This window comes from Rattus norvegicus, chromosome 2, assembly GCF_021556685.1.
Source record: "Rattus norvegicus strain SHRSP/BbbUtx chromosome 2, alternate assembly SHRSP_T2T, whole genome shotgun sequence".
NCBI classification, from domain to species: domain Eukaryota; kingdom Metazoa; phylum Chordata; class Mammalia; order Rodentia; family Muridae; genus Rattus; species Rattus norvegicus.
In genome coordinates this window covers 178,535,100-178,554,515 of record NC_141535.1, presented here as the reverse complement: position 1 = coordinate 178,554,515, position 19,416 = coordinate 178,535,100, and the positions used below count along the sequence as shown (strand labels likewise).

At 39.3% G+C, this 19,416-nt stretch overlaps 1 protein-coding gene across 3 annotated transcripts; it reads left to right on the top strand.

Annotated features, from left to right (window-relative positions):
- The first annotated feature begins 602 nt into the window (after positions 1-602).
- On the top strand, positions 603-3,948 carry S100vp (S100 calcium-binding protein, ventral prostate). 3 transcript variants are annotated; one of them, NM_176076.4, is given in 4 exon segments: positions 603-913; positions 988-1,035; positions 1,286-1,435; positions 3,629-3,948. In NM_176076.4, coding segments are annotated over 2 exon segments (279 nt in total). In that variant the 5' UTR covers positions 603-913; positions 988-1,035; positions 1,286-1,291; the 3' UTR covers positions 3,764-3,948.
- Positions 3,949-19,416: the final 15,468 nt, after the last annotated feature.

The window sequence follows — 19,416 nt, the reverse complement described above, 5'->3', positions numbered from 1 at the left end:
CTATAGATTTCTTTTGGTCTGGAAATGTTTTCTATGTTAATCTAAGTGGTACATAAGCACAGATCTTTCCCTCCCCTAGTAACTTCTTTAATGATTACTTGTGCCATATGATAGTTCTATGTTTGTTCCCACATAAATCTTCACAGATGCTATTCTACTTCACATTCTTACTAATACTGAAGAGGAGATATTTTTCCCAATGCTACCAGCCTGTGTCTTCTTCATGATAGACATTATACCTAGATTGAGGATGAGATAAATTAGTTTTAATTTGCAGTTTCTTCATGTCTAAGGACATCAAAAATATTTGAAGTATTCAATGAATATATATATATATATATATATATTTCTTGGAGAACACTATTTCAATTCTTAGTCTATTTTCTCTCATTTTGTTTCTTTTTATCCTATTTAAATTCTACCCATCTCCCTTTCCTGGCCTTCTTCCTGCAGTTGCTCATTCCAGTCCTCCTCACCCTTGCCTCTGAGAGGTTGCTCCACTCAACAGGATCAGGCCTTTCACTTCCCTGGGGCCTCTAGTATCTAAAAAATTAGGTCCATCTTCTCTTACTGAAGCCAGATCAGGAAGTCCTCTGGCCAGCTTTACTCTCATGTTAGTTATTTGAAAGAGGGAGAGTAAAATAGCAAGCAAAGAAGGTAGCGACACTGGAAGGGAGAAGAAGAAAGACTGGAGAAGAGAAACAAAGAAAGAAAAGTAGAGAGAGAAGAAGAGAGGAAGAGAAAGATATATAGAGATATTAGTTCTGTCCCAGCTCTAGGATTGGGAGGGTAACTAGATTATTAAGTTGTGACTCAGTATTTTCCTAGGAAAGTCATGACTCCAGCAAAGGCTTACTTATAAATATTTGTGTTCACCTCCTCTGACACACAATCTGTGTAGCTCCACAGTTTGGTAAGTTATCTTTCAATTTCCCTATCAGGGTGCTACAAGTTGGATTATAATGATTTATTTTTTCCTTGAAACAGAAGTGTTTTAATCCTTTCTCCTGAAGACTTTCCAACTGACCTTGACAGGTTTGTTGTTTTCTTTACTGTTTGTAAGAGCCTTGTGTTACAAAATGCTGTAATTTTTGATTTTCTATAGAATATCAAAATCTCATTTTTTACATATGATTAAAAAGCTTTCTTCCCAGCACTAGTAATGTAGCATTTCTTTTTTATTTGATGTTCCTCTGATCTTACAATTTATTCCTTTCAAGAAAACAGGTCAAGTAAAGGTGAACAATTTCTCCTTGGAACTTTCTTGTTTCCATTCTTCCAACAGTATAAGATGGCCCAAAATTTGACCTCAACTGAGCAGGAGATAATGGAGCTCTTAATGATATTACAAGAGTTCTCCGTGAAAAAGATAGACAAACTGGATGTCCAGGAAGTAAAAAGGCTCTTTAGAGAGGAACTTCCAAATTTTCTAAAGGTAAGTACTTCTTACTGATGGTGGAGTGTATAGTCTGCAAAGTCAGAGCGAAAGTTCAAACTCTTTCCTCTCAGGGTGACTGGGGTGGTCATACTTAGATATTGGTAGTTAGGAAACTGCAGTTGCAATGTATTGTGAAAGTCCGGGTTCTAAACAAAGGTATATATCTGCTCACCAATGACAGAGAGGCACAAAATTAAAACACAGTTAATTTCACTTCCTTAATTGCCAGGAAGATAGACTGGGTGGGATATTTTGTGTGAGTGTGTGTGTGTGTGTGTGTGTGTGTGTGTGTGTGTGTGTTGGTTGGTTTTGATAAAGCAAATTCAAGTTGCTATGGTAAGAGAGATGTAACTTCCACTATCAATTGGGAATACTAGACCTAAGGCCAGGTCCATGCCACAATAGTGATTTACTATGAAATGGAGGAATACTAAGCCCTGAATGGGGACTTGAGGTAGTCCTAGATGGATGCTTTATTCGACAGATCTAGGGAAGAAAATTCAAGCAGAAGGAGCACATGGAAAGCATATTCCAATGCAGCTAGTATTCTCTAGTCTAACCAGGGTGGAAAGAGAGAGAGAGGAGAGCTTTCTCTTCTCTCTCTTTGTGTGTGTGTGTGTGTGTGTGTGTGTGTGTGTGTGTGTGTGTGTGTTTGACGGATATGGAGGAAATGTATAGAATTACCTTTATTCAATATAATAAAGATGTTTTTTACTACCATAAGTACAAGACCCATGTGCCTGTAAAAAGGGCAAGTGTTCTTAATGCTTTACCTATATTTCCAGCCCCAGTTTAAACTTGTCATAAATGAGAAACTCAGAAAATCAGAATGTTGTATCGAGACAGACAGAGAATTTTTACAAGAAGCTTCTGGCCAGAGGTGCTCTTCTTTGTCCCTCCATGAATACTATTCCCTAATCTGAAATCTGAATTGTTAAGTTATATACAAGGAGAGGCTAAACCAAGATGTTCCAGGGAAAGAGTGTAAGATGTGCATCTGGTGGAGCTCTCAGACTCACTAAGATTCATCATTATTACGATTGAGCCCCTCACATCCATCCCTGCACAGGCTGAAGGAACGCCCATTCATAGCCTACCCCAAATGTGGCCCATACATACACAGACACCAAACTAGATAAGATGTATGAAGCAAAGAAGTGCAGGCTGATAGGAACCTGATGTAGATGTCTCCTGAGAGACACAGCCAGAATACAGCAAATACATAGGTGAATGACAGCAACAAACCTCTGAACTGAGAATGGGACCCCCGTTGAAGGAAACAGAAAAAGGACTGAAGAGCTGAAGGTGGTTGAGACTCCATGTGAACAGCCATGCCAACCAGCCTGAGCTTCCAGTGACTAAGGCACTACCCAAAGACTATACATGAATTGACCCTGGACTCCAACTGCATAGGTAGCAATAAATAGCCTATAAGGGCACCAGAAAAAGGGGAAGCCCTTAGTCCTGCCAAGGCTGGACCCCACAGTAAATGGGATTCTTGGGGGAGGGTAGTAATTGGGGAGGATTGGGAAGGGAACACCCATATAGAATGGGAGGAAGAGGAGTTAAGGGGATGTTGGCATGGAAACCGGGAAAGTGAATAACATTTGAAATGTAAATAAGAAATACCCAATTTAATAAAGATGGAAAAAAAACTAGAAAGATCCACCAGTCAGTCATGTTTTTTTCATGTTTCCCAGTAAGTAGCTTGAGTGGGCTCCACCAGTCAGTTGCCTCCAGGAGAAATAATTAGGGACAAATGACTGAAAAGAGATCAGGGAGCGCTGCTACATTCAACTGAAAGTTAGGTTTATATCCCCTCTTCTTTTCTCTGTTCTCAGCCCCTGCAACTGTAAAAACACTTCACTCTTTGCTAGGCCAGGTGTCTCCTGTCTTCCTCAAGGAAGATGGCATTTATGCAGGCTACATTTTTATAATTACCAATATGGGACATTTTTAGACTTACTGTGCTGTCTTTGTCTGAAAATCAGAGTCCTAGCTCTGGATTTAGAGGGCTGCCAGAACCAAATTCAAAAGAAATATCATCTGCTTGGTGTGGATCATCACAAGCACTCATTTCTACACTTTCATACTCAAATGGGATTTCTGGGTCACTTTTCCCATGAACTGTACTGGGAACTGGTAGGCTTCCCTGAATACTGTCAATACTAACAGTCATCTCTCTTCCAGGCAATGGATGAAGCTACTAAAAACAAAATACTGAATGACAAGGGGAAGGAGATGCCCTTTGATGAGATTTGGGACATGATAGGAAGAATGGCACTGGAGTACAGGAAGAAGAACAGCAATGCCCTCAAAGATTAGCCTCACATCAATGTGCTTTTCCTTGAAGAAGGTGGGCATAGCCATGGCCAGAGTTCCGAACCAGGAATTCTGCTCATGTTTCTTCTGCCCAACCAGTGCTACAGAAATTTCATGTCACAGGCATTGACATTGTGTGTGTGGGTGCAAATTTCAGGGGAATAAAATCTTCACACCAGTGCTCTCCATGCTGCTGATGTCTCTTTCAGGACTTGTTCATCCCAGACAACTGAGCATCAGTTGCTCTATATTCTTCTAGAGTGTATTAAGCTCTCCATTCAGTCACAACTAAATGAGCAACAGCAATACTGAGGGTCTGTTTTTAGCAACATTTGTTCATCTTCATAACTATATCACATCTCTGACATCACTGCTAACTCACTTGTCCCAGTCTATGAATATTGTCCTTGTGACTGTGGTTACCAATACCTAGTCGCTTCTTATCAACTTACCAGCTATCTTAAACCAAACCCTGAGCACTCCACCCTTTAAAATTCATGAACATATCTCTCTTTTACTTGACACTCTACTATACTAACAGTCTTTCCGTGCAGAACCCCAGTCTAATCAGGAATGCTGGAGCTCTGTTAGTGGGAGCACAGACAAATTGGCTTAGCAGCAAGAAGCCCATATCTGAGTCCACGTTTCTTTGCTTTGGGTCACTTATAACATTCTTTGGATATTAGATGATGGGTGCCATCCGTATTTGTGAGGTGAAAATCGTGATTCTTCCACACAACTTTGCTTGAAGTGAATGAGTGTTTATATTGGTAAAATTCATGAAGACCTTTGTGAACTGTTGTCCTAAGAGACTTACAAGGGAGGTATTTGTTGGTTCAGAACGTTTTGTGCTTCCTTTTCGAATCCTCAGGTATAGTCCACTTGAGAAAGTAGCTCGGTGTTGTCCCTCTTCATGACATACAGTGTAGTATGGGCATCAGTTGAGTCCTTCTTAACATGTTTCTTTCTTCATAAAAACAATGTTAATGCAATATAAACAATTGGAAATAAAAAGAGTGCATGCAGGAAGCACTCTCAGAGGGGCACTTTGCATATGTAATATAGTACCTGACCTGTGTCCTTACAAAACCCAAGTTACATGAGGGTATGTCTTACACAACATGGAATGGGAAAGATGTCTGGGGTCTACCTTTAAGTTATATTTGCTACTATTATATCTTCACAATCCCTCAATCTTTTTACTGTAAAAATCACTGTAAGTGCAGGCTAAAGATTGGGACTCTGGGTAGTGGCTTAGTCCCTGGAAGCTCTGGTTGCTTGGCATTGTTGTTCATATGGGGTCTCGAGCCCCTTCAAGCTCTTCCAGACCTTTCTCTGATTCCTTAAATGGGGGTCCTGTTCTCAGTTCAGTGGTTTGCTGCTGGCATTTGCCTCTGTATATGCTGTATTCTGGCTGTGTCTCTCAGGAGAGATCTACATCCAGTTCCTGTCGTCCTGCACTTGTTTGCTATATGGACTGACCCTGGACTCTAGTCTCATTGGTAGCAATGAATAGCCTAGTAAGATCACCAGTGGAAGGGGAAGCCCTTGGTCCTGCTAAGACTGAACCCCAGGTGAACGTGATTGTTGGGGGGAGGGCGGTAATGGGGGGAGGATGGGGAGGGGAACACCCATAAAGAAGGGGAGTGGGAGGGGTTAGGGGGATGTTTGCCCGGAAACCGGGAAAGGGGATAACATTCAAAATGTAAATAAGAAATAATCAAGTTAATAAAGAAAAAAAAGATAAAGATTTAGACTCTGACCATTACACACATTCATCCCTGACATTGAGACTCAGGAATATAGAATAGCATTAATGGTTGCCGAGGAATGGAGCATGTATTTGTCTTCACAATATGTGCCTGAATTTAAAAGGAACAAGTGTCTGGCAATGACACCGTGGGAGGAGATGTATAGACTAATGCCAAAACACAAAATCAAAGACACCAATCCAGGGAGAATGACATATGGCTCAAATAGTTGAAGAGCAGAACCATGCCACCTGGCTAAGGGTTGATCCCAACTCAATGTCTCACGTAGGTGTCAGACTGGAAAGCTCTGCAACCAGAGGAGCTGTTCCTGAGGAAGGAAGAGTGACATCAAGATGTGTCCGCACCCTGAAGATTGCATCCTGAGCCTGGTAGGATGAGGATGCCGATTCTCCTGGTTCCTGTCATTGTGCATATACCCTTAAAATACCACCCTAATCCCTGCTGCTCAAGAACTCCTCACAGAACCTGCTGGCCATGTTTCAGGTTAAACGTCCTTTCCTCTTATAAGAGCAGGAACAGCTAGCACATGGAATTTCATTCATGAAAACAAAGCATTCACAACACCTTGGTCTGAGCCAATTATGTACACTCATCCTGAAAACATATACTCATTCTCCAAGGCTTATATAGCTTTTCTTCACCCTGAGGAAAGAGAGCCATTTCACTAAAACCTCTGCAGAAGGCTATTTCTCCCATACTAATGTCAGCTACCAGCTTATTTGACCCATATGCCCGCTAAGCTTCACTCCTTCCAATTCTAGCCTGGTGTGCAAATATGTCTGCAAATCTCAAGGTAAAAATCAGACTATGGCTAGAACTTGGGTAATTTATTTCTCCTCAGTCTTCAGGATTGCCCCTCACAGTCAGAAAGGATCCATAATGCCTTCCCCAACATGTGTGTTTCCCCAAATTTAGTTCCATATAATCACATTAAAATGGTTGTCTAAAGGACAACATGTTACAGAAATCTAAAATACTTCTTTCATTTTCAAGCATTAATTATGTATGTAAGTCCACCCACTTTTTAACTACCAAACTAAAGGGTCTGAGTGAGACCAAATATTTAAGAGCACAGACTGTTATTATGGAGTGAGACCAAATATTTAAGAGCACAGACTGCTATTATGGAGTGAGACCAAATATTTAAGAGCACAGACTGCTATTATGGAGTGAGACCAAATATTTAAGAGCACAGACTGCTATTATGGAGTAAGACCAAATATTTAAGAGCACAGACTGCTGTTATGGAGTGAGACCAAATATTTAAGAGCACAGACTGCTATTATGGAGTGAGACCAAATATTTAAGAGCACAGACTGCTGTTATGGAGTGAAACCAAATATTTAAGAGCACAGACTGCTATTATGGAGTGAGACCAAATATTTAAGAGCACAGACTGCTATTATGGAGTGAGACCAAATATTTAAGAGCACAGACTGCTATTATGGAGTGAGGACACATTCAAGTCCCAGACTCTGTAACAGTGAGCTTACATCAGCTGTAAGTCCAGCTTCAGGGCAGGTGAGATGCTTCTGTCCTCTAGGGCACCTTCAATCATATGCACAGTATTCATAAACATACAGAATGTTTGAAGTAATTAATATTTTAAAATGAGAATTACAAAGCTCAAATCCATATAATCCAAAAATTTTATTTACTGAGTATTTGCATATATGCAATCACTTTATGAACTGATAAAATATCTTATGTGGCTGTATATTTAGTCTGGTTGAAGAGGGATGAATGTTATATATAAATGTGATTTGACTCTGTACTGAGTTCAACTCTAATTCAGGTAAATATGAAAAAACAGAAGATAATTTAAAAAATGCTGTCATATTAAATAATATTTATCATATGAATGTTATTTTTAATAATTTACATTTGATGCATATGATCAGTAATCTGCTTCTTTTGGATTAACATAATTTAGGAACACTGAATATAGGAGCCTGTTGGGGATTATCTGTACTTGTTAAATTGATCCGGGAAACTTAATCTAAATTTATGCAACTCTGACAGTGTTAGAATTGGTAAAAAAACAAACCAAAAAAAAAAACAATCAAACAAAAAAACCCTAAGAGGATCACTTGTATTGACTCATCTCTTTGCTCACTATAAATAAAGTTACCAAATGCTCCAATGCTCCTGACAGCAGTGTGTCTTTGATGTTATAGACTTTTCCCAGGAACTGGGAAGAAAAACAATCCTTCCATAAGTTTCTTTTTTCATGGATTGTTGTCAAAATGAAAATGCTTATTAGTACATATTTGATTTAATTCACAAAGAAATTATAAATGATTGTTAGCATTGTCTGTAATAATGAATCAAAAAAAAAAAAACCTCGAAGTATAGATTTGTGGAATATGACAGTCACTGGCAGGATTTTCATTTGAATAGTAATTTGTTTGGTCCAGAGCAATTCCAGGAAAGAGGAAAGGTAGTGAAGCCCCTAGCAAAGAGGACTGGGGGCATGTCTGACATTCAATTCAAGGGTAATTACCAATTAACCCAAGCAATTTTGACAAGGTTTAAAGAACTTATCCTCATGTTGGGAGACCCAAAGCAGTTGAGACAAGAAGCCTGGGCAGCTTCTTCTATTCACTGGACACCAACAGGAAGAGAGGTCAACAACACTGGAGGTTACTGAAAATATGATTCTTCTTTCTTCGTATATGGGACACCCACTTTTGCATGGCAACTTCTTTGTTTAGCAAGAGCCAGCATCTGGCTCAGAAACATTAGAAATACAACACACTTCAGGTGTTATGTAATTGTAAAGAGGTTGATGGCAGTCAGAACTACCTTGAACAATACCCAGGAATTTCTGGTCTTTAGTAGGAGCTCTGGGCTTAAGTTAGGCTTTCTTCACTTGTCAAGTATTACAATTGCTCTTGTCTGTATGAGAGCATTATGGGAATATTCTATAGACATTCTCATTTCTATTACTTTAATTTTGTGGTTGGCATTCATACATTGTTGGAAGAAAACCTACTTGTGGCTCATTTTTATAACTGAGAGTACATGGCCTTAAACTTTGTGATGAGTTGAGGCAGGTTTGGCAACATACCATTCAGTATACTGCACTTAGAAGTTTGGTGGCTGTATATGTATGGGCCACATGTGGGGCAGGCTATAAATGGGCATTCCTTCAGACTCTTAACTAATCTTTGCCTCCCTATTCCCTTCCAAGGGTGTCCTTGACCCCTGTTAAAGAAGGAATGAAGCATTTTGGTCATCCTTCTTGAGTTTCATGTATTCTTTCCATTCATGGTAATTCAAGCATTTGGGCTAGTAGCCACTTATCAATGAGTGCATACCATGTGTGTTTTTCTGTGATTGGGTTACCTCACTCAGGATGATATTTTCCAGTTCCATCCATTTGCCTATGAATTTCATAAAGTCATTGTTTTTGATAGCTGAGTAATATTCCACTGTGTAGATGTACCACATTTTTTGTATCCATTGCTCTTTGGAAGGGCATGTGGGTTCTTTCCAGCTTCTGGCTATTACAAGTAAGGCTCCTATGAACATAGTGGAGCACATTTCTTTGTTATATGTTGGGACATCTTTTGGGTATATGCCCAAGAGAGGTATAGCTGGATCCTCAGGCAGTTCAACGTCCAGTTTTCTGAGGAACCTCCAGACTGATTTCCAGAATGGTTGTACCAGTCTTCAATCCCACCAAAAATGGAGGAGTGTTCCTCTTTCTCCACATCCTTGCCAGTATCTGCTGTTGCCGGAGTTTTTGATCTTAGCCATTCTGACAGGTGTGAGATGGAATCTCAGGGTTGTTTTGATTTGCATTTCCCTTATGACTAAAGATGTAGGACATTAATTTAGGTGCTTATCAGTCATTTGGCATTCCTCAGCTGTCAATTCTTTGTTTAGCTCTGAACCCCATTTTTTAATAGGGTTATTTGTCTTCCTGCAAACTAACTTCATGAGTTCTTTGTACATTTTGGGTATAAGCCCCCTGTCATTTGTAGGATTGGTAAAGATCTTTTCCCAGTTTATTGCTTGCCATTTTATCCTAGCAACAGTGTCCTTTGCCTTACAGAAGAATTGCAGTTTTATGAGATCCCACTTGTCGATTCTTGATTTTAGAGTAGAAGCCATTGGTGTTTTGTTCAGGAAAATTTCTCCAGTGCCCATGTGTTTGAGATTCTTCCCCATTTTTCTTCTATTAGTTTGAATGTATCTTGTTTGATGTGGAGCTCCATGATCCATTTGGATTTATGCTTTCTAAAGGGTGGGAAGAACAGTTCAAATTGCATTCTTCTACATGCTGACCTCCAGTTGAACCAGCACCATTTGTTGAAAATGCTACCTTTTCTCCATTGGATAGTTTTGAATCCTTTGTCAAAAATCAAGTAACCATAGGAGTGTGGGTTCATTTCTGGGTCTTCAATTCTATTCCACTGTTCTATCTGTCCCTGTATGCATACCATACTGTTTTTATCACTATTGCTCTGTAATACTGCCTGAGTTCAAGGTTAGTGATTCCCCCAGATGTCCTTTTATTGTTGAGGACAATTTTAGCTATCCTGCATTCTTTGTTATAACAGGTGAATTCACAGATTGTTCTATCTACCTCTTGAAGTATTGGGTTGGAAATTTGATGTGTATTGCATTGAATCTCTAGATCGCTTTTGGTAAAATGGCCATTTTTACTACAGTAATCCAAGAGCATGGGAAATCTTACCATCTTCTGAGATCTTCTACAATTTCTTATTTCAGAGGTTTGAAGTTCTTAACATACAGATGTTTCACATGTTTGGTTAAAGTCACACCAAGATATTTTATATTCTTTGGGACAATTATGAAGGGTGTCATTTCCCTAATTTCTTTCTCAGCTTGTTTCTCTTATGTGTAGAAAAAGGCTGCTAATTTATTTGAGTTAATTTTATACCCAGTCACTTTGCTGAAGGTGTTTATCAGTTTAGTAGTTCTCTGGTGGAACTTTTGGGATCACTTAAATACACCTTCATATCATCTGCAAATAGTGATATTTTGCATCTTCTTTCTCTCTTTCTTTCTCTCTTTCTTTCTTTCTTTCTTTCTTTCTTTCTTTCTTTCTTTTTTTTTCTTTGGCATGGGGACCGAACCCAGGGCCTTGTGCTTGCTAGGCAAGCGCTCTACCACTGAGCTAAATCCCCAACCCCTGCAAATACTGATATTTTGACTTCTTCTTTTCCAATCTGTATTTCTTCGATCTCCTTTTGTTGTCTGATTGCTCTGGCTAGGGCTTCAAGAACTATATTGAATAAGGAGGGAGAGAGTGGGCAGCCTGGTCTAGTCCCTGATTTTAGTTGGATTGCTTTAATTTTCTCTCCGTTTAGTTTAATATTAGCAACAGGTTTGCTGTATATGGCTTTTACTATGTTTCATTATGGGACTTGAATTCCTGTTCTTTCCAGGACTTTTATTATGAAGGGGTGTTGAATTTTGTCAAATGTTTTCTCAGCATCTAATGAAATGATCATATGGATTTTATCTTTCAGTTTGTTTACATAGTGGATTACATTGATGGTTTTCAGTATATTATACCATCCCTGCATCCCTGGAATGAAGCCTACTTGATCATGATGCATGATTGTTTTGATGTGCTCTTGGATTCGGTATGCAAGAAATTTTTGAGTATCTTTGTGTCAATACTCATAAGGGAAATGGTCTGACGTTCTCTTTCTTTGTTTGGTATTTGTGTGGTTTAGGTATAAGAGTAATTGTGGCTTCATAGAAGGAATTCAGTAGCATTCAATCTGTTTCAATTTCGTGGAATAGTTTGGATAGTATTGGAATGAGGTCTTGTATGAAGTTCTGATAGAATTCTGTACTGAACCCATCTGGATTTGGGCTCTTTTTGTTTGGGAGACATTTAATGACTGCTTCTATTTCATTTGGAGTTATGGTGTTGTTTAAATGGTTTCTTTGTTCCTAATTTAACTTCGGTACCTGGTATCTATCTAGGAAAATTGTCCATTTCCTGCAGATTTTCAAGTATTGTTGAACATAGGATTTTGTACTAGGATCTGATGATTTTTGAATTTCCTCTGACTCTTTTGTTATATCTCCCTGTTCATGTCTGATTTTTTAAATTTAGACACACTCTCTGTTTCCTCTGGTTAGTCTGGCTAAGGGTTTATCTATCTTGTTGGTTTTCTCATTGAATACCATTTTGGTTTTGTTTATTCTTTGTGTAGTCCTCTTTGTTTCAACTTGGTTGATTTGAGCTCTGAGTTTGATTATTTCCTGCCTTCCACTCCTCCTGGGTGTGTTTGTTTCTTATTGTTCTAGAGCTTTTAGGTGTACAGTCAAGCTCTTGATATAGGCTCTCTCCTGTTTCTTTCTGCAGGCCCTCAGAGCAATGAGTTTTCCTCTTAGTACAACTTTCATTGTGTCCCCTAAGTTTGTTGTACCTCCATTTTCATTAAATTCAAAGAAGTCTTTAATTTCTTTCTTCATTTCTCCCTTGACCAGTTTATCATTGAGTAGAGCATTGTTCAACTTCCATGTACATGTGGTCATTCTTTCCTTATTGTTATTGAAGACAGTCTTTAGCATGTAGTGGTCTGATAGGACCCATGGAATAATTTCTATCTTTCTGTATTTGTTGAGGCCTGTTTTATGACTGATTATATGGTCAATTTTGGAGAAAGTACCCTGGGGTGGTGAGAACAATGTATATCTTTTTGTTTTAGGATAGAATGTTCCACAAATATATGTTAAAACCATTTGATTCATGACTTCTGTTAGTCTAAGACTCTGTTTAATTTCTGTTTCCATGATCTGTCCATTGATGAGAGTGGGGTTTTGAAATTTCCTACTATTATTTTGTGAAGTGCAATGTATGTTTTGTGCTTTAGTAAGGTTTCTATTATGTATGTAGGTGCCCTTGTATTTGGAACATAGATATTCAGGATTGAGAGTTCATCTTGGTGGCTTTTTTCTTTTATGAATATGAAGTGTCCTTCCTTATCTTTTTTGAAAACTTTTGGTTGAAAATTGATTTTATTCGATATTAGAATGGCTACTCCATCTTGCTTCTACAGACCATTTGCTTGGAAAATTGTTTTCCAGCCTTTTACTCCGAGATAGTGTCAGTCTTTGTCTCTGAGGTGTATTTCCTGTATACTGAAAAATGTTGGGTCCTCCTTGTGTATCCAGTTTGTTAATCTGTGTCTTTTATTGGGGAATTGAGTCCACTGATGTTGAGAGATATTAAGGAATAGTTATTGTTGCTTCCTGTTATATTCATGTTTGCATGTGAGATTATGTTTGTGCTTGTCTTCTCTTTGTTTTGTTGCAAAACGATTAGTTTCTTGCTTTGTCTAGGGTGTAGCTTGCCTCCTTGTGTTGGGCTTTACCATTTATTATCCTTTGTAGGGTTGGATTTGTAGAAACATATTGTGTAAATTTGCTTTTGTCATGGAATATCTTGGTCTCTCCATCTATGTTAATTGACAGTTTTGCTGGATGCAATAACCTGGGCTGGTGTTTGTGTTCTCTTAGGGTCTGTATGACATCTGTCCAGGATCTTCTGGCTTTCATAATCTCTGGTGAGAAGTCTGGTGTAATTCTGTTAGGTTTGTCTTTATATGTTCCTTGACATTTTCTCTTACTGCTTTCAATATTCTTTCTTTGTTTTGTGCATTTGGTGTTTTGACTATTATGTGACAGGAGGAGCTTCTTTTCTGGTCCAATCTATCTGGAGTTCTGTAGGCTTCTTGTATGTTTGTGGGAATCTCTTTCTTTAGGTTAGGGAAGTTTTCTTCTATGATTTTTTTGAAGATATTTACTGGTCCTTTGAGTTGTGGGTCTTCACTCTCTTCTATACCTAGTATCCTTGGGTTTGATACTCTCATTTTGTCCTAGATTTCCTGTATGTTTTGGGCCAGTGGTATCTTTTTCAGTTTTACATTGTCTTTGACAGTTGTGTCGATGATTTCTATAGAATCTTCTGCTCCTGACATTCTCTCTTCTATCTCTTGCATTCTGTTGGTGATTCTTATATCCTTGTCTCTTCCCTTGGTTTTCTACATCCAGGGTTGTATCCCTTTGTGCTTTCATTATTGCTTCTATTTCCATTTTTAATTCCTTCACCTGTTTGATTGTGTTTTCCTGTAATTCTTTCATGCATTTTTGCATTTCCTCTCTGTTGGCTTCTGCTTGTTTGTGTTTTCCTGCATTTGTCTAATGGAGTTCTTTATGTCTTTCTTGAAGTCCTCCAGCATCATGATCAAATGTGGTTTTAAATCTAGATCTTGCTTTTCAGGTGTGTTTGGATATTCAGTGTTTGCTTTGGTGGGAGAATTGGGCTCCGATGATGCCATGTAGTCCTGGTTTCTGTTGCTTGGTTTCCCGCTCTTGCCTCTTGCCATCATGTTTTCTCTGGTGTTAACTTGTTCTGCTATTTCTGACAGGGGTTAGACTGTCCTACAGGCCTGTGTTTCAGTAGTACTGTAGACCTGTTTTCCTGTTCTCTTTCAGTCAGTTTTGGGAACAGAGTGTTCTGCTTTCAGGCATGTAGCAGTTTCTGTCTATTTGTCTTCAGGTGTACCTGTGGCCATGTGTCCTGAGTTCACGAGGCAGGTCACTTGGAGCATAAAAGTTGGTCTTTCCTCTTGTCCAGAGCCTGGTGTTGATTCTCAGATCTGGGTTTTAACTCCCCGTGAGGGCAGCAACCATAAAGGCCTGATCCTCCTTCACTTGGCAGCCTGTGAACAGGGGGCCCAGATGGAGCTAGGTGTTTTCCTCTAGAGTCAGAAATGTTGACAGAGAGTAGTCTCTTCTGGCTTCCCAGGCATGTCTGCCTGTCTGAAGGTCTAGATCACCCTCCCATGGGATTTAGGTGCAGGGAACAGTTTGACCAGGCCTCTTCAGATCCGGGTGATGTCTGTCCTGCAGCGTTGAATGCCCCTATCTTGCTGTTCCCAGAGACCTTATATAGTTTCCTCTTTGGCCAGGGATGTGTGCAGAGGTGGGCAGTGCTGTGGCTCTCTCCAGCCCTGCAGTCTCAGGAATGCCCACCTGTCTGGGTGATGAGCTTGTCCCATAGGGTATGGGAGCACAGAGCTGTGAGACAGGATCAGCGAGGTTCGGGCCCCAGCTAGAGACCGGAAGATGTACTTATTTTAGTATGTACCACTTTATATTATTTACATGTCTGAGTGTTTTTTATGTAGTTGATGTGTAATTTGTGCATGAGCTTATTGCCTATGCAATGCACAAAATGGCAATAGATCCCCTTCTACTGGAATACACAGGCTTGTAAACCAACATGATGAATGTTCTAATGTTCCCTGCAAGAACAGTGAGTGTTCATAGATTCTTAAAAGTTAGAACCACAGGATATCAGAATGCTGGGTCAAGGCAGACAGAAAAGTCATACAGGAAGCTTCTGGGCAGAATTCTGTTTTGCATGATCTCTCCATGAATTATACTCCCTATCCAGAAACCTATACTCTTGGCCATTAAGTTTTTATGAGAGAATTTTGACCGGGTGTTCCAACTAGTGATTTTAAGATCTGTAGCTGATTGTGCTCTCAGATACTGAGATCTTTCACTTTACACACTTCTATCTCTCACTATATCCCCCTACAGAGAAAGAGAGACAGAGAGAGAGAGAGAGAGAGAGAGAGAGAGAGAGAGAAGAGAGAGAGGGACAGAAAGAGAGAGAGACAGAGAGAGAGAGAGACTTATCACAATCTATAGCAAATACTATGCTCAACCTCATCAAGATAACAAACAGACTTCTTTTCTTCAGTGTTTCCTCAATATTTCCTATTAAATACACTGAGTAGACTCCAGTAACTAGTTAAATAATGATGGAAAAATAAGGAATTTAAAGTGGAAATAGACTCCTATAATCAAGGCTGGGTTTAGCTTTCCTTTACATTGTTCTCAGCTTCTGTATGACTAAAAGTTAACCATGCTTACCAAAGCCTGTTGTCTTCCATTCTCATTAGGGAAAATATCATTTCTTCCTCTTAAAGCTGTTATATAAATAATCTGAGATACTACTAAACAAATTATTTTACTATATGAAACATTATATCCTCGCTCTGAAATTGGAGTGTGGCCAGGAGTGAAATGGAAGCCTTTAGCACATATTCAGTATGTGTTACATAATGAGTACTCAGATCTTCACTTTATAGAATCCCTGAATTAACGTCATGTATTTCCCACGTGATCAATCAGTGTGATTACTAATTGTTTTCATTGGTTAGAGTCAGTGTGAACCATCTTCACTTTTTTAAGTTAAGAAGAAAATGTAATGATAATACGTAGAATAACATGAGAGATGATGGGGACAAAAGGTAGAAGGAGTCACTGAGCTTAGAGTTTTGGTCCTATTTGAAGAATGTGGAAGAAGAACTCTGCCAAGATTCATAGAAATTCACTCCAGGAGAATTGTGTACCCTTCCAAGACACATGCTTTGGGGAAGTTGGCCACAGATATGGCTACACTTACTAATCATGAGTTCAAGACTCCTTGGACATACCAAACAAGGCTAAAGAAATGTGATGTTAAAGGTTTTGATTGAGGACAAGGCATGCCAGGGAAAATAAAGGAGACTTGAAAACCAGTACTTTCAATGCTGATGCTGTCATTTCCTGGACTCATCCTTCCAAGAAACTGAGCATCAGTTGCTCTGTATTATTCAATAGTGGTTTATCACTCCATTCAGTCACAATGAATTGAACATCAGGAATATCTGAGTACATTTTTAGAGAATTTTGCTTCTCTCCTTACCATGTCCCAAATTTATTAGTCCCCAATTTCCTTTTGAAATATCCCTTTCAATCTATAAATATATGTCTCAATGTAGAATTTGAAATCAGCTAGTCTCTTGTATGAATATAGCAGCCTATTTTTCACCAGCACATGATTCACAGCACCCATAGACATTCATAAACTCATATCTCTAAGAGTTATTCTTTACAATTTTAATAGTCTTTCTGGAATGGACTCATTTCTGAAGCGAAATTCTGGAGCTGTGGGAGTGCGAACAGTTAAAGGCAATATTATTGTCCATAAATCTATTTCTCAGTTTCTCAAAACTTGTGTTTCCTTGTTTTCGAACACTTGTAACAATAATTTGATAACTCTGATTTTGGCATCATTATCTGTGAGGTGAAAGTTATGATTCTTCACATACTACATAATAGAAGTGTGGATGTGTCTATTAGATAATATCCATGAAGACCTTTCTGTGTTATCATACTGAGGAGATTAATGGGGAAGCTGCAATTGGTTTATAACCATCTTTCCTTTAATGCTGAAAAGCCCAGCATTATGAAATCTTAATGTAGCATAGAGTGCTCTTTCCCCACTGCCTCTAGAAATCACTTGAATGTTCTTTAAAACTTAAAATTTTCTTAATTTCTTTCTTTGTTTGTTTCTTTCTATTGTTCCTTCTTTTTTTTTTTATTAACTTGAGTATTTCTTATATACATTTCGAGTGTTATTCCCTTTCCCGGTTTCCGGTCAAACATCCCCCTTCCCCCTCCCCTTCCTTATGGGTGTTCCCCTCCCAACCCTCCCCCCATTGCCGCCCTCCCCCCATAGACTAGTTCACTGGGGGTTCAGTCTTAGCAGGACCCAGGGCTTCCCCTTCCACTGGTGCTCTTACTAGGATATTCATTGCTACCTATGGGGTCAGAGTCCAGGGTCAGTCCATGTATAATCTTTAGGTAGTGGCTTAGTCCCTGGAAGCTCTGGTTGCTTGGCACTGTTGTACTTTTGGGGTCTCGAGCCCCTTCAAGCTGTTCCAGTTCTTTCTCTGATTCCTTCAATAGGGGACCTATTCTCAGTTCAGTGGTTTGCTGCTGGAATTCGCCTCTGTATTTGCTGTATTCTGGCTGTGTCTCTCAGGAGCGATCTACATCCGGCTCCTGTCGGTCTGCACTTCTTTGCTTCATCCATCTTGTCTAATTGGGTGGCTGTATATGTATGGGCCAAATGTGGGGCAGGCTCTGAATGGGTGTTCCTTCAGTCTCTGTTTTAATCTTTGCCTCTCCCTTCCCTGCCAAGGGTATTCTTTTTCTTCATTTAAAGAAGGAGTGAAGCATTCACATTTTGATCATCCGTCTTGAGTTTCGTTTGTTCTAGGGATCTAGGGTATTTCAAGCATTTGGGCTAATAGCCACTTATCAATGAGTGCATACCATGTATGTCTTTCTGTGATTGGGTTAGCTCACTCAGGATGATATTTTCCAGTTCCAACCATTTGCCTACGAATTTCATAAACTCGTTGTTTTTGATAGCTGAGTAATATTCCATTGTGTAGATGTACCACATTTTCTGCATCCATTCCTCTGTTGAAGGGCATCTGGGTTCTTTCCATTTTCTGGCTATTATAAATAAGGCTGCGATGAACATAGTGGAGCACGTGTCTCTTTTATATGTTGAGGCATCTTTTGGGTATATGCCCAAGAGAGGTATAGCTGGGTCCTCAGGCAGTTCAATGTCCAATTTTCTGAGGAACCTCCAGACTGATTTCCAGAATGGTTTTACCAGTCTGCAATCCCACCAACAATGGAGGAGTGTTCCTCTTTCTCCACATCCTCGCCAGCATCTGCTGTCACCTGAGTTTTTGATCTTAGCCAATCGCACTGGTGTGAGGTGAAATCTCAGGGTTGTTTTGATTTGCATTTCCCTTATGACTAAAGATGTTGAACATTTCTTTAGGTGTTTCTCAGCCATTCGGCATTCCTCAGTTGTGAATTCTTTGTTTAGCTCTGAACCCCATTTTTTAATAGGGTTATTTGTTTCCCTGCGGTCTAACTTCTTGAGTTCTTTGTATATTTTGGATATAAGGCCTCTATCTGTTGTAGGATTGGTAAAGATCTTTTCCCAATCTGTTGGTTGCCGTTTTGTCCTAACCACAGTGTCCTTTGCCTTACAGAAGCTTTGCAGTTTTATGAGATCCCATTTGTCGATTCTTGATCTTAGAGCATAAGCCATTGGTGTTTTGTTCAGGAAATTTTTTCCAGTGCCCATGTGTTGCAGATGCTTCCCTAGTTTTACTTCTATTAGTTTGAGTGTGTCTGGTTTGATGTGGAGGTCCTTGATCCACTTGGACTTAAGCTTTGTACAGGGTGATAAGCATGGATCGATCTGCATTCTTCTACATGTTGCCCTCCAGTTGAACCAGCACCATTTGCTGAAAATGCTATCTTTTTTCCATTGGATGGTTTTGGCTCCTTTGTCAAAAATCAAGTGACCATAGGTGTGTGGGTTCATTTCTGGGTCTTCAATTCTATTCCATTGGTCTATCTGTCTGTCTCTGTACCAATACCATGCAGTTTTTATCACTATTGCTCTGTAATACTGCTTGAGTTCAGGGATAGTGATTCCCCCTGAAGTCCTTTTATTGTTGAGGATAGCTTTAGCTATCCTGGGTTTTTTGTTATTCCAGATGAATTTGCAAATTGTTCTGTCTAACTCTTTGAAGAATTGGATTGGTATTTTGATGGGGATTGCATTGAATCTGTAGATTGCTTTTGGTAAAATGGCCATTTTTACTATATTAATCCTGCCAATCCATGAGCATGGGAGATCTTTCCATCTTCTGAGGTCTTCTTCAATTTCTTTCCTCAGTGTCTTGAAGTTCTTATTGTACAGATCTTTTACTTGCTTGGTTAAAATCACACCGAGGTACTTTCTATTATTTGGGTCTATTATGAAGGGTGTCGTTTCCCTAATTTCTTTCTCGGCTTGTTTCTCTTTTGTATAGAGGAAGGCAACTGATTTATTTGAGTTAATTTTATACCCAGCCACTTTGCTGAAGTTGTTTATCAGGTTTAGTAGTTCTCTGGTGGAACTTTTGGGATCACTTAAATATACTATCATGTCATCTGCAAAGAGTGATATTTTGA